A 14270-nucleotide genomic window follows, 5' to 3' on the forward strand; every position below is an offset into this window, starting at 1 on the left:
GCTGTTGACACTGGACGTCTGAAGCAGGAGAGCTTTAATCCTCAGCACTGACATCCTTCATTTTCAGGAAGCTTTGACTGAATAAAATGCCATTTGGCCTTATTTTTTGCAGTGACAATTTCTTAGTGGGTCACAAGCCCTCATGATTCTGTATCAGATTTTATTGGTGATTTAACAACTACTGGCCTGTGTCTTTCAGGTTTCTCTCATCTTCCTCATCAGTGGCCTGGTGATCCTCGGTTACTGCTCTTCAGTCAGCAACCAGTCTACCTACCAGGGAGTGGTAAAGGAGATCTGTGGACCGGCCATTGGGAAACTCTGCGAAATCTGCTTTGTCTTTAATGTCTTCATGATCTCAATCGCGTTTCTTGTTGTTGTCGAAGATCAGCTCAGCAAATGTAAGTGGGAGTCAGGAGCTAGCACTAGTTTTTGATTGCTGAACTCCTCAGAGGCTGTGAACACAATACTTTCACCTTTTACCTCGCAGCCATCCCTTCTCCCCCTGTTGGTACATTGTAAAATGTCCATTTCAGGCAAAGGAAACATAAGAGGAGGCCATTCAGTCCCCCGGGCCTGTTCTGTCATTCATTTAAAGCATGGCTGATTATTTTTGCTCCATATCTATTGATACGATCAAAATCTACCAAATTCTATCAACCTGAACCTAGACTTCTCCAAATGTTACCCAGCAACCACAGCCTTCTGGAGGGGCAGTTCCAAATTCCCACTCCTTACGTGAAAAAGTGCTTCCTTATTTCCCTTCTTAATGACCTAGTTCTAATTGTAAAACTCTGTCCCCTTATTCAGGTGTCACCTACCAGAAAAAACAAATGGCTTAGATTTTCCCTCTGGGGAGCAGGAAACAGGAGTCAAAGGCCCAAGCACACCCAGCCCTTGGGGTAAACAGTTACTCATTTGGGTTTTCACAGGATTCCCCCCTTAATTGGCTTGGAGAAAGTTTCCCTGTCCAATTAAGGGCAGTGGACTGGCTCACAAAGCTTGGAGAGCCAATCAGAGGCTGCCCAGCAGGCTGCCATACCAGGTAAGTGAGAGAGAGGGCACTTCAGAATAGAGATGACCTGTCTCCAAATTCTTCAAACCTTTAATTTAAAAAGGAAGTTCAGCAGCCAGGTGAACACTGTGGAGGGCCCAAAGGCAGGAAGGAGGGCAGAAACCAGTGCACTGGCAGGCGGCTAATTTTTGGCCCCAGCCATCTCTGACCCAGGCCCCAATGAGAGCTGAAAACCTAGCCTGATCTCTCTGCATCTATCCCATTAAATCCTTTAGACATTTGAAACACCTCAGGTTATCCCTAAACCTTCTCAACTCATAGGGACTATAAGCCATGTTTCTGCGACCTGTCCTGAATGTAAATCTTAAAGCCCAGCTTTGACCATCTAAGTTTATCCCATGGGTTATTGACTGATCTCTGGCTCATTGCTGCCAATGATACCCGAAGACGGGCAAGAGGTCACACAGGGCTGGATTTTCCTCTCATCAGCCTCTTCCTCTGAGGAAGTCCCTGTTATCTCTCCGACCCACAGGGATGTCCTTTGAGCTCCCCAGTGCACACTGTGCTTTGATATGGTGAGGGAGGCTCCCTCAGCTGACACCATGCGTTCTGTTTCAGTGTGCGACTCAATGGCTAACAACGAAACCACGTCAGAGGGTTTACAATCCCCACGGCCATGGTACACGGACCACCAACTGGGGCTATCTGCTGTCTGCCTCTTGGTCATCCTGCCACTATCGGTCCCTGAAGAGATTGGCTTTCAGAAGTACATCAGGTACAGTGACCCAATAGTGCACCAATGATGTGGTGCCTTCATTGTCTTGTAGTTTCATTTCCAATGGAGCTAAGAAATACGTCAATCGGAGGTGAGAGAACGAGTTGTGGACAGACTAAGAGGGAATAGGGAACACTCTGAAGATTCTTCAGGTGGAGGTCACCATGCTTGTGACCCGGAAGCGTGCCCATTGCTGTCCTCCATCACCCGCCCATGCCAGTGGGATCAGTGAGTGCCCTTAAATTTGCAGGCGAGCAGGCAGGCTGGCGCATGTATCACACAGCTCATACTGTGCAGGACTCTCTGCCATTGTTCTCTCTCGGTCAGGGGTGGGTCACCTTGGTCCCTCCCTGATCTTAGTCAAGGTCCCTTCAGCCTCCTGAGCAATTTACAAAATCGGAGGTCCTGGGGCTGGGCTAGGGGTGGTGGTGGGGGTTCCAGGCAATTTGCCTGATGTGGATCCTGCTAGTAGATCTTAACCTGCTGGAGGCCAGATGCCTCATCCTCTATGAGTGCAGGCCTCCTTCTGGCTTCAATTAACATGTGTGGAGTAGAGCTCCTGGGGCAGGTAATCCCCTGTGGCTCCACCCGGGGCCTTTGGTTGTTTTTAGCCTTATAAAGAATCAAAGTGATTCCACCCTTTCCAAGGGAAGCGATCAGGAAGCAGCAGATTGGGCATTCCAGCAGTCTCTTCCCAGAATTAGTCAGAAAACCAGCAGAAACTTCAAGTAGTTTGGAGCCGATATCTTTATATGCTGGGCAAAGGAAGTGAGCTGTTGAAAATGATATCAGTGCCTTAGTGAACAATGATGGTGCATGGTAAAAGGAAATGGTTAAAGTGTGAAATAAACTCTTTACTTTGGTTTGCATCATTGAAGCTGATGTAGAGTAGTTTTGAAGGAGAGCGGGTCAGTTCCTGAGGATAGAGATGCTGCCTCTGCCTGGAAACATAGGACAGATGAATGGTTATTGTTTGTGTACTAAACAAACTCTAGATGGTAAAGCTATGAAATTACTGTCTTGAGTTTATGAATCTTTGAGTGGATGAATGGTTAACATATTGGGGTGACACATTCTCATGTCTGCTATCACTGTGAGTTCTGCTCTGCCTGCCCTCCTCGGCTATCACTCACCCTATAAGTCATCTCAGTATTGTGTGTTTCGTAAGGGGTTGGCTCCTGCCTCCTGATATCTGATTCTAAAATAACGTAGCCCAGGCAGGTTCAAATATCATTCCCTTGGGTCCAAACTTCCTTTCCTAGGCCCCATGTTTGCTGATGTTGTTAAAGATCCAGGGACTGTAACCCTTCCCCTTCAAATGGGCATCATCACCATCCTCAAAACAAAATGAAACCTTGGCCCTTCTTTCCTTGGAAAATAACACCCAATCCCCATCCTCATTTCCTCTCAAAGATCCTTCAGAATATTGTCTCCTCCCAAGTCAGTTCCCATCTTTCCCGGAACTCCATGTTTTAATCCCTCCAATCAGATTTAGTCCCCGTAGCAACACCAAAACGGCTCTTATCAAAGTCACAAATGACACCTGATGTGTCTGTGACAAAGGTAAACTTTCCCTCCTCATCGTCCTATATTTCATCTACATGTTTCCCCTCAGTGACACAACCCACAAACACAGCATGAATTTTCACATGTACTCTGATGGCACCCAGCTCTACCTCACCCCCACCTCCCTCAACTCCTCTGCTATTGCTAAATGATCAGACTGCTTATCTAACATCCAGTACTGGATGAACAGAAATCTCCATCAATATTGGAAAGGCTAAAGCCATTGCCTTTGATCCCCACTACAAACTCCATTCTCTAGCCACCGACTCCATCCCTCTCCCTGGCAACAATCTAAGGCTTAATCAGACTGTTGGTAACTTTAACGTCATATTGAGATGAGCTTTCTACCTCATATTTGTGCATCACTAACACCGCTGCACTCATTTCCACTTCCTTAACACCACCCAACTCCACCCGTCTCTCAGCTCAGCAGCTGCTGAATCGCTCATCCATGCTTTTGTTACTTCTGGACTTACAATTCCTCCGCTCTTCTTGCTGGCCTCTCGCATTTTACCCCCGATTAACCTGAGGTCATCCAAAACTCCGCTGACTGTTTCTTAACCCATAACAAATCCTGTCCACCTATCACCACCCTCCAGCTTCTGGTTAAATTAGTGTCTCCATTATAAAATCTTCATCCTTGTTTCCAAACCCCTCCACACCCTTGTCCCTCTCTACCTCTGTATGTTGGCCAGCCCTCCAAATCCCCAGGATAGGACTACCAAGTTATTTTTGCAGTGAGAAGGCACAGAGACAATGGGTCAAATGGCCTCCTGTGTTGAGGCCTTTAATGATTCTATGATTCCATATCTGCAGACTTTCAATTCTGGATTTCTGAGCAACCTCAATTTTCATCACTACACCATTGGCAGCTCCCAAAGCCCTCACTCTAGAATTCTCTTGCTAAACTTCTCCACCTCCCTATCTCCCTCCCCACTTTAAGATGCTTCTTACATCCTACCTGGAAGACCCTTCAAGACACTCAACATCCTGACTTAGGAATATATTGCTGTTCCTTCACTGTCACTGGGTCAAAATCCTGGAACTCCATCCCTAACAGCACTGTGTGTGTACCTACACCACTTGGACTGCAGCGATTCAAGAAGGCAGCTCACCACCACCTTCTCATGGGCAACTAGGTGTGGGCAATAAATGCTGGTCTAGTCAGCGACACCCACATCCCATAAATGAGTTTTAAAAAACCTCTTTGACAAAGGTTCTGGTCATCTTTATCTAGCTCAGCGTCAAATTTTGTTTTTATACCACTTCCGTGAAGCCCCTTGGAATGTTTTACTGCATTAAAGGCGCGATATAAATGCAAGTTGTTCTTTTATTTGTGTCTTTCACACATCGGCCAGAATTTTACGTTTGGTGTGCGGGCGTGTGTCCCGATGTCATCGCACACTCAGGCGATATTTTGTTTGGTGGGCTCACGCCAGAGTCGGTTACACACCCGCCGATAATTGAAAGGTCTATTAAGACCATTAACGAGCTAATTAACTTGAAATTTACGCTGCCCATCCAGCCTAACAGTTGACGGGCAGGCGAAAAGGCCAAGCGGCCTTTACATTTTTTAGGAAACCTCATCCGAGTGGGAATGAGCCTTCCTAAAGCAAATAAACGTTAAATAAAAACTTTATTTTGAATTTAAAAACATGTCCCATCTCTTGTCACACAGTCACATGAGGGAGTATGTTTCATTACATTTTATTATTAATTTTTTTAAAAAGCGCTCCAATCTCCCTGAAGCAGCTCCATGCCTCGGGGAGATTGAAGCGATCTTTCACGTGCATGCACGAACTGCGCTTGAGGCCCACTCGCCCTACTTCCACCCGCCCGCACAGGTAGCGCTGAGCCTTAAATAGCCCGCCCGCGTGAAATCGTGGAGTGGAGCCGATCACGGGCAGCAGTTGGCTCCCCAACCACCCTTGCCCACTCCCACCAAGCCCACCCAACGTGGGAAAAATTCAGGCCATGAACTTCTCTCTAAAGTCAGCCCAAGCCTATTGGTACCTCTTGTTAAGCAACCTATTTCCCAGCCAGTCAATGTGCAGTTGTGAAACAAAAACAAAAATTGCTGGAAAAGGTCAGCAGGTCCGACAGCATCTATGGAGGGAAAGACAGAATTAATGTTTCGAATCCGTATCGAGTCCAACCTGCTGAGTGTTTTCAGCAATTTTTGTTTTTGTTCCATATTTCCAGCATCCGCAGTATTTTGTTTTTATCTTAATGTGCAGTTGTAATCTGATTCACACAGCTTGATGCAGCTTACCTTCCTGTGATGGCGCAAAATAAAGAACACGCCAAACTTCTCCACATTATTGATTATCTTAATTGACAGAAACAAAATGGCTTCCAGCTGTTCATCTAGCTTTTCTGAGTTTCTCAGTCTCACTAAGCCTGTTGCAGAGCACTGTTGAAAAATTTGCGTAACTCCAAATCTTTCCCTGGTCCTTTGTCTGCTTTTATCTCTTTATTCACAGACAGTTTGGGATTTTCCTGTCTGCATGAGACATTTTCCAATTACCCACTTGCTACCAAATTGTTTATTCTTTAGATCCTGGGGAAAAACAGCTTCCATTGAACAGATTAAGCACCTTTTGCAACAGTGGCTTATAAACCTGTGAGATTGCACTTTGCTTTAAAACCATCATTAGTATTAACTCTTATTTCCAAATCCTTTGCACTAGACAAGAAAGTCTAAGAAACCCTGAAATGGAGGAGCTACTTTAACCTGTACAACAGCGCATGCAGCAAACACAGCCCATTTCAAATTTATATCTATAAATTCAGCTTCTTGGAGACTTGAATACAATTATAGTTTTTGGACTCAAATTGTTTAGTTTGAAAATCTCCACAGAAATGCATTTTAAAGATGGGTTTAGCTGGCATTGTCTTCGACCAGTGATGTCATTGGGTTTTCTGCTCATGCAGGGACAAGTGTGCACATACAGGCGGGTATCAGCGGCACCTTGCACAGTCATCTTGTGTTGACAGGGGACACAGTGTTTGACATATTCAGGCCAAATAGTAAACTGTGCACTGACCTATAAAACGACAATTATCATTTTCCAAACTTGGATCAGTTGGGATAAGACTTAAAGCCCATTAGTGATTGAGTAATGAAATAGATTAGTACTTGAGTAATATCTTCAGGAGTTCAGACTTGTATCTGATAGTTGAGAAGTTACTTATGTAGTCCTTATATTCAAAAGCAGAAGGACAGTGGGGGTAACTATGGGCAAGTTATCCTCATAACTCCAATTCGGAAAATTCTGAGGGTGTTTCACCTGATGCAATGAATGTTCAACTCAAGAATATTGTGCAGTAAAAGCCTTCTTGAAATTCAGTTATTTAATGAAGCTTTGGATTAACCCTACTAATCATTCACTTATTTTTTTCCAATGTCTATTTGGGAAGTATATTGTAACGCTTGTTCTTTGGCACTGTCAGGGGGGCAGATAAATACAATTTGTTGTCATAGGAACATAGGAAGGATCAGGAGGAGACCATTCAACAATTTTTCCACTCCACAATTAGATCAGGCCTGATCTGTGGCCTAGGTCTTCCGGTCTCTGGACTGTTGGAGACCGGACGCTCATCAGGAGGCCAAGGAAGTCCCAGAATGCTGACTCAGTGGGAATAGCCAGGCATGTTTGGACTTCTAATGGACAAATCCCCTGCTCCCTGGGACCGTCAGAAAAGTGTCCGACTCTGAGCTACAGTCAGAGACTTTGGACGGTTCTGGCTTACTTACCTGGATAGTTTCCCAGGAAATATTAGACAGAAAATTCCTAGACAAATTTCTAGGTAACTATACAACTGACCCCCTAGTACTCACACTGGGCCCCCAGACATCCCCCTCCCAAAACCCCAACTACCCCCGACACCCCAAATCCCCCTGACACCCTGCCTCCAAACCCCCCAACTATCCCAACCTGACTAGCCCACACCATCCAATCTGACCCCTGACCTCCTGAACCTCCGACCCACCCTGACTATCTCCAAACCTGGCAAGTCCTCCCAATCCAGCTACTCCTGACCTACCCACCCACCCACTCACCCACTCACCTCACCCAGCTGCCACCCTACTCAAATGCCACCCTGCCACCTAAGCACTTTTCAGCCTACCCACCTTCCACCCAACCACCTCCCCCACCTGCAACTCTGCACACATCAGCCACACCGCCTCCCTACCCAGCTGCCACTCTCCCCGCTGCCCACTGACCTCATGCACTCTACCCACTTACCTACTCTCACACAACTACCCGCCCTGCCACCCTGCCCATTCACTCATTCAGCCTTTCACCCACATTCACACTGGATATGTATAAAAACAAAAAACTGCGGATGCTGGAAATCCAAAACAAATACAGAACCTAGTTCTGTTGAAGGGTCATGAGGACTCGAAACGTCAACTCTTTTCTTCTCCGCCAATGCTGCCAGACCTGCTGAGTTTTTCCAGGTAATTCTGGATATGTATATTTACCTTACGGAGGCTCATTCTGTAAAAAAGGTGTTGTTTCTCCGTTGATTCTCTAAGCCTGTGAGGATTCCCGCACTGAGGAATTGCTTATGTATTGTGGACGGGAAGCTGAGGGCTTTTTAACATATCCAGGTAACTGGGAAGCTTTCTGTCTGATCAGTGTCAGGCACAGGGGATCGGAATCTGATTGGAAGTTTTGAGCAGAAATCGTAGCTCCAACCTCCTGCCTTAGTTCAAAAACTTCTCATTCTCTTGCCTAACAAACATCTATTAATCTAATTTTAAAAATTTCCAATTAGCCCTCAACCTCAACAGATTTTGGTGGGGTGGGGGGAGGGGGGCAGATTTCCAGATTTCAACTCTCTGTGTGTAGATGTGCTTCCTGACATCACCCTGATCTGTTTAGCTTGAAGTTAAAGTTCATGCCCCTTGTTGTGTACACACCCCCATCACAGGAAAGAGTTTCTCTCTATCGACCTTGTCAAATACTTTAAATCATCTAAAGTGCACCATTTAGATCAGCCTTAATCTGTAACCAAGGCAACCCCAGTCTGATCGATAGAAAACTGATGAAGCAGCAGTAAAGGTGTATAAGCAGTAAGTAATAAACCCTTGGATTACCACCAAGAAATGGAAGGATGGAAATGTTTAAAGCCCAGAAGGTAACCTAATGTTGTAAAATATATTGATCACATCAAGCTGCTTGCTCAGAAGTCAATGTAGGGTATGCTAAAAATGTTCAAATAGCCAATGGCAAAGGGTATAAATGGGCCAATCAGTGGCAAATGGGGATGAATGCAGAAAAACTTACGTAAACTTGTGTGAGTCGAGATGAGCGAGTGTCTGTGTGTGTGCGCAAGTGTGTGTGTGTATGTTTGTGTGCATGGGTGTATGTGTGTGTGCGTGAGTGCATGTGAATGTGTGTGTGTGTCTGTGTGTTTGTTTGTATGTGGGTGTGTGTGCCTGTGTGTGAGTGTAAATGTGCAATTGTGAGTGTGGGTGTGTGTGTTTGAGTGTGTGTGTGTGTGCATGTGTGAGTGTGTAATAGTGTGTATCTGTGTATGTGTTTATAAAGGTATGTGTCTGTCTGTGTATCTATGTCTGCGTGTGAATGTGTGTGTGTCTGTCTGCATGTCTGTATGTCCGTCTGCTTCTGTGTGTGTCTGTGTGTGTACCTGTGCATGTGTGTGTGTGTGTTTGTATATGTGTGTTTGTGCATGCGTGCATTTGTGTCTGTGCATATGTGTGTATGTGTTTATGTGTATGTATGTATGTGTGTGTGTGAGAGTGTGTGTGTATATATGTGTGTGCATATGTGTTTGTGTGAGTGTGTGTGTATATATGTGTGTGTACCTGTGTGTGTATACGTGTGTATGTGCATGTGTGTCTGTGTGTGTATATATGTATGTGTATGTGGATGTACATGTGTGTGTGCGAGTGTGTGCACCTATATATATATATGCGTTTGTCTTTGTGTGTGTGTGCATATATGTGTGTGTCTGTGTTTGTGTCTATGTGTAAGTGTGTGTGTATATGTGTGTGTGTGCCTGTGTGTGTGTATATGTGCGTGTGTGTCTTTATATGTTTGTGTGTGTGTGTGTGTGCGTGTGTGTGTTTGTGTGTGTGTGTGTGTGTGTCAAGATTGAATGTAATTTTTCCTGTTTTCGTCACTTCTCTTTTTGTTCCGTCAGTATCCTGGGGACTTTGGCAGCCACATATTTAACAATTATGGTTGTTGTGAAATTCTACCTGATGAAGGATTCCACTTCCATCCCAGAACATCACAGCTCCAGGTAGGATGTAAGGAAGCTCAGGGTTTCTCTATTGCGTAAAGGATAACAATATAATCCTGTCATTTCTGTGATGAGAGCTCACTCCAGTAGCCTAATCTACAGAGAATTCCACTGTAATAGCACACCAGAGAGCCAGGACATCATTGAAACATTCTGTACCAGTACAAATTATCTTTAATGTTTTCTGTCGGTTCTGACACAGCGTTTGCCATTAGCAATTCTCCCTTGGTAATTCTGGTTTTACTTTCACTGGTTTTGTCCCCGTAGGTCTTTCTAAAGTAGCAGTTTGTCACAGAGTTATGCAGTGTGAGACATCTCCCACCAAAAGGACAGGTACAAAGGAGCAGAAATAGGCCATTCAGCCCTTTGAGCGTCTTTCACCGTTCAATTATTTAATGGCTGAACCATATCTAAATTCCAGTTGCCTTGTTTCTATAACCCTGAAAACCTTTGTCTAACAAATTATTTATCAATCAACTGAACTTCCCTCCAGACCCATTTATTACACCTGAGTCTTGAGCTGGTATATTGCTCCACTTAGTGCACACAAGACCTCTCTCTAACAGCCTAGGGAATCGGGGAGTGAAAGGAGGAATTGTGGAGATAAAGGTGAAAACATGTCTGAAAGGAGGAGTTATGTTGGGAAAATGTGATAATGGAGTGAAAGGAAGAATGCAACTGGAAAAGAAGAGCAATGGAATAAAGGGGGGAATAATGTAGTGAAAGGAATGATTCAGTGAAAGACGGAATGAGGGAGTGAGAGGGGAATGATGAAGTGAGCGGGGAATGATGGAGTGAGAGGGGGATTGATGGAGTGAAAGGGGGGATGATGGAGTGAGAAAGGAACGATAGAATGAGAGGGGGAATGATGGAGTGAGAGGGGGAATGATGGAGTGAGAGAGGAATGATGGAGTGAGAGGGAAATGATGGAGTGAGATGGAAATGATGCAGTGAGAGGGGAAGATCGAGTGAGGGGGGATGATGGAGTGAGAGGGAAATGATGGAGTGAGAGGGGGAATCATGAAGTGAAAGGGGAATGATGGAGTGAGAGGTGGAATAATAGAGTGAGAGGGAGAATGATTGATTGAGAGGAGGAATGATGGAGTGAGAGGAGGAATGATGGAGTGAAAGGGGGAATGATGAAGTGAGAGGGGAATGATGGAATGAAAGAGGAATGATGGAGTGAAAGGGGAATGATGGAGTGAGAGGGAAATGAGAGAGTGAGAGGGGTAATGATTGAGTGAGGGGGAATAATGGAGTGAGAGGAGGAATGATGGAATGAGGGGGGAATGATGGAGTGAAAGGGGGAATGATGGGGTGAGAGGGGAATGATGGAGTGAAGGGGGATGATGGAGTGAGAGGGAAATGATGGAGTGAGATGGGGAATCATGAAGTGAAAGGGGAATGATGGAGTGAGAGATGGAATGATGGAGTGAAAGGGGGAATGATAGAGTGAGGGAGGATGATGAGTGAGGGGGAATGATGGAGTGAGAGGAGGAATGATGGAATGAGGGGGAAATGATGGAGTGAAAGGGGGAATGATGGAGTGAGAGGGGAATAATGGAGTGAAAGAGGAATGATGGAGAGAGAGGGAGAATGATGGTGCGAGAGGGAAATGATGGAGTGCGAGGGGAAGATGGCGTGAGAGGGAAATGATGGAGTGAGAGGGGGAATCATGCAGTGAAACGGGAATGATGGAGTAAAAGGGGAATGATGGAATGAGAGGGGGAATGATGGAGTGAGAGGGGAATGATGGAGTGAGAGGACGAATGATGGAGTGAAAGAGGAATGATGGAGAGAGGGGGTAATGACGGAGTGAGAGGGGTGAATGATGGAATGAGAAGGGAATGATGGAGTGAAAGAGGAATGATGGAGTGAAAGAGGAATGATGGAGTGAAAGAGGAATGATGGAGAGAGGGGGGAATGATGGAGTGAGGGGGGATGATGGAGTGAGAGGGGGATTGATGGACTGAGAGGGGAATGATGGAGTGAAAGAAGAATGATCTAGTGAGGGGGAATGATGGAGTGAGAGGGGAATGATGGAGTGAGAGAGAAATGCTGGAGTAAGAGGGGAAATTGGAGTGAGTAGCAATGATGGAGTGAGAGGGAAATGATGGAGTGAGAGGGGGAATCATAAAGTGAAAGGGGAATGATGGAGTGAGAGGGGGAATGATGGAGTTAAAGGGGAATGATGGAGTGAGAGGGGAATGATGGAGTGAGAGTGGGAATGATGGAGTGAGAGGGGGAATGATGGAGTGAGAAAGGAATGATGGAGTGAAAGAGGAATGATGGAGAGAGGGGGGAATGATGGGGTGAGGAGGGAATGATGGAGTGAGAAGGGAATGATGGAGTGAGAGGGGGAATGATGGAGTGAAAGGGGAATGATGGAGTGAGGGGGGAATCATGAAGTGAAAGGGAAATGATGGAGTGAAAGGGGAATGATGGAGTGAAAGGGAAATGATGGAGTGAGAGGGGGAATCATGAAGTGAAAGGGGAATGATGGAGTGAGAGGGGGAATCATGAAGTGAAAGGGGAATGATGGAGTGAGAGGGGGAATCATGAAGTGAAAGGGTAATGTTGGAGTGAGAGGGGAATGATGGATTGAGAGGGGGAATCATGAAGTGAAAGGGGAATGATGGAGTGAGAGGGGGAATGATGGAGTGAAAGGGGGAATGATGGAGTGAGAAGGGAATGATGGAATGAAAGAGGAATGATAGAGAGAGGGGGGAATGATGGAGTGAGGGGGGAATGATGGAGTGAAAATGGAATGATGTAGTGAGAAGGGAATGATGGAGTGAAAAGGGAATGATGGAGTGAAAGAGGAATGATGGAGTGAAAGAGGAATGATGGAGGAGGGGAATGATGGAGTTAGAGGGAGACAGATGGAGTGAGAGAGGGACTGATGGAGTGAGACTGGGAATGACGGAGTGAAAGGGGGAATGATGGAGTGAGGGGGGGATGATGAGTGAGGGGGAATGATGGAGTGAGGGGAGGAATGATGGAATGAGGGGGAAATGATGGAGTGAAAGGGGGAATGATGGAGTGGGAGGGGAATGATGGGGTGAAAGAGGAATGATGGAGAGAGAGGGGAATGATGGAGTGTGAGGGGGATGATGGAGTGAAAGAGGAATGATGGAGTGAGAGGGAAATGTTGGAGTGAGAGGGGAATGATGGAGTGAGAGGGGGAATCATGAAGTGAAAGGGGAATAATGGAGTGAGACAGGAATGATGGAGTGAGAGGGGAAGATGGAGTGAGGGGGGAATGATGGAGTGAGGGGGGAATGATAGAGTGAAAACGGAATGATGTAGTGAGAAGGGAATGATGGAGTGAAAAGGGAATGATGGAGTGAAAGAGGAATGATGGAGTGAAAGAGGAATGATGGAGGGGGGGAATGATGGAGTTAGAGGGAGACAGATGGAGTGAGAGAGGGACTGATGGAGTGAGACTGGGAATGATGGAGAAAAAGGGGGAATGATAGAATGAGGGGGGGATGATGCGTGAGGGGGAATGATGGAGTGAGAGGAGGAATGATGGAATGAGGGGGAAATGATGGACTGAAAGGGGGAATGATGGAGTGAGAGGGGAATGATGGGGTGAAAGAGGAATGATGGAGAGAGGGGGGAATGATGGAGTGCGAGGGGGATGATGGAGTGAAAGAGGAATGTTGGAGTGAGAGGGAGAATCATGAAGTGAAAGGGGAATAATGGAGTGAGACAGGAATGATGGAGTGAGAGGGGAAGATGGAGTGAGTGGGGATGATGGAGTGAGAGGGAAATGATGGAGTGAGAGGGGGAACCATGAAATGAAAGGGGAATGATGGAGTGAGAGGGAGAATGATGGTGCGAGAGGGAAATGATGGAGTGCGAGGGGAAGATGGCGTAAGAGGGAAATGATGGAGTGAGAGGGGGAATCATGCAGTGAAACGGGAATGATGGAGTAAAAGGGGAATGATGGAATGAGAGGGGGAATGATGGAGTGAGAGGGGAATGATGGAGTGAGAGGACGAATGATGGAGTGAAAGAGAAATGATGGAGAGAGGGGGTAATGACGGAGTGAGAGGGGTGAATGATGGAATGAGAAGGGAATGATGGAGTGAAAGAGGAATGATGGAGTGAAAGAGGAATGATGGAGTGAAAGAGGAATGATGGAGAGAGGGGGGAATGATGGAGTGAGGGGGGATGATGGAGTGAGAGGGGGATTGATGGACTGAGAGGGGAATGATGGAGTGAAAGAAGAATGATCTAGTGAGGGGGAATGATGGAGTGAGAGGGGAATGATGGAGTGAGAGAGAAATGCTGGAGTAAGAGGGGAAATTGGAGTGAGTAGCAATGATGGAGTGAGAGGGAAATGATGGAGTGAGAGGGGGAATCATAAAGTGAAAGGGGAATGATGGAGTGAGAGGGGGAATGATGGAGTTAAAGGGGAATGATGGAGTGAGAGGGGAATGATGGAGTGAGAGTGGGAATGATGGAGTGAGAGGGGGAATGATGGAGTGAGAAAGGAATGATGGAGTGAAAGAGGAATGATGGAGAGAGGGGGGAATGATGGGGTGAGGAGGGAATGATGGAGTGAGAAGGGAATGATGGAGTGAGAGGGGGAATGATGGAGTGAAAGGGGAATGATGGAGTGAGAGGGGG

The 14270-nt window shown here is 46.1% G+C and overlaps 1 protein-coding gene across 1 annotated transcript in view; it reads left to right on the forward strand.

Annotated features, from left to right (window-relative positions):
* The window catches only part of LOC121280026 (putative sodium-coupled neutral amino acid transporter 8), a 194453-nt gene that overhangs the window by 125423 nt on the left and 54760 nt on the right, over nt 1-14270 (forward strand). The window contains exons 2-4 of the mRNA XM_041191654.1: nt 200-398; nt 1631-1787; nt 9531-9632. Coding sequence (XP_041047588.1) covers nt 200-398; nt 1631-1787; nt 9531-9632 — 458 coding nt within the window. The remainder of the gene's footprint in view (nt 1-199; nt 399-1630; nt 1788-9530; nt 9633-14270) is intronic.

The sequence above is a fragment of the Carcharodon carcharias genome, chromosome 7 (assembly GCF_017639515.1).
Source record: "Carcharodon carcharias isolate sCarCar2 chromosome 7, sCarCar2.pri, whole genome shotgun sequence".
Lineage (NCBI taxonomy): Eukaryota > Metazoa > Chordata > Chondrichthyes > Lamniformes > Lamnidae > Carcharodon > Carcharodon carcharias.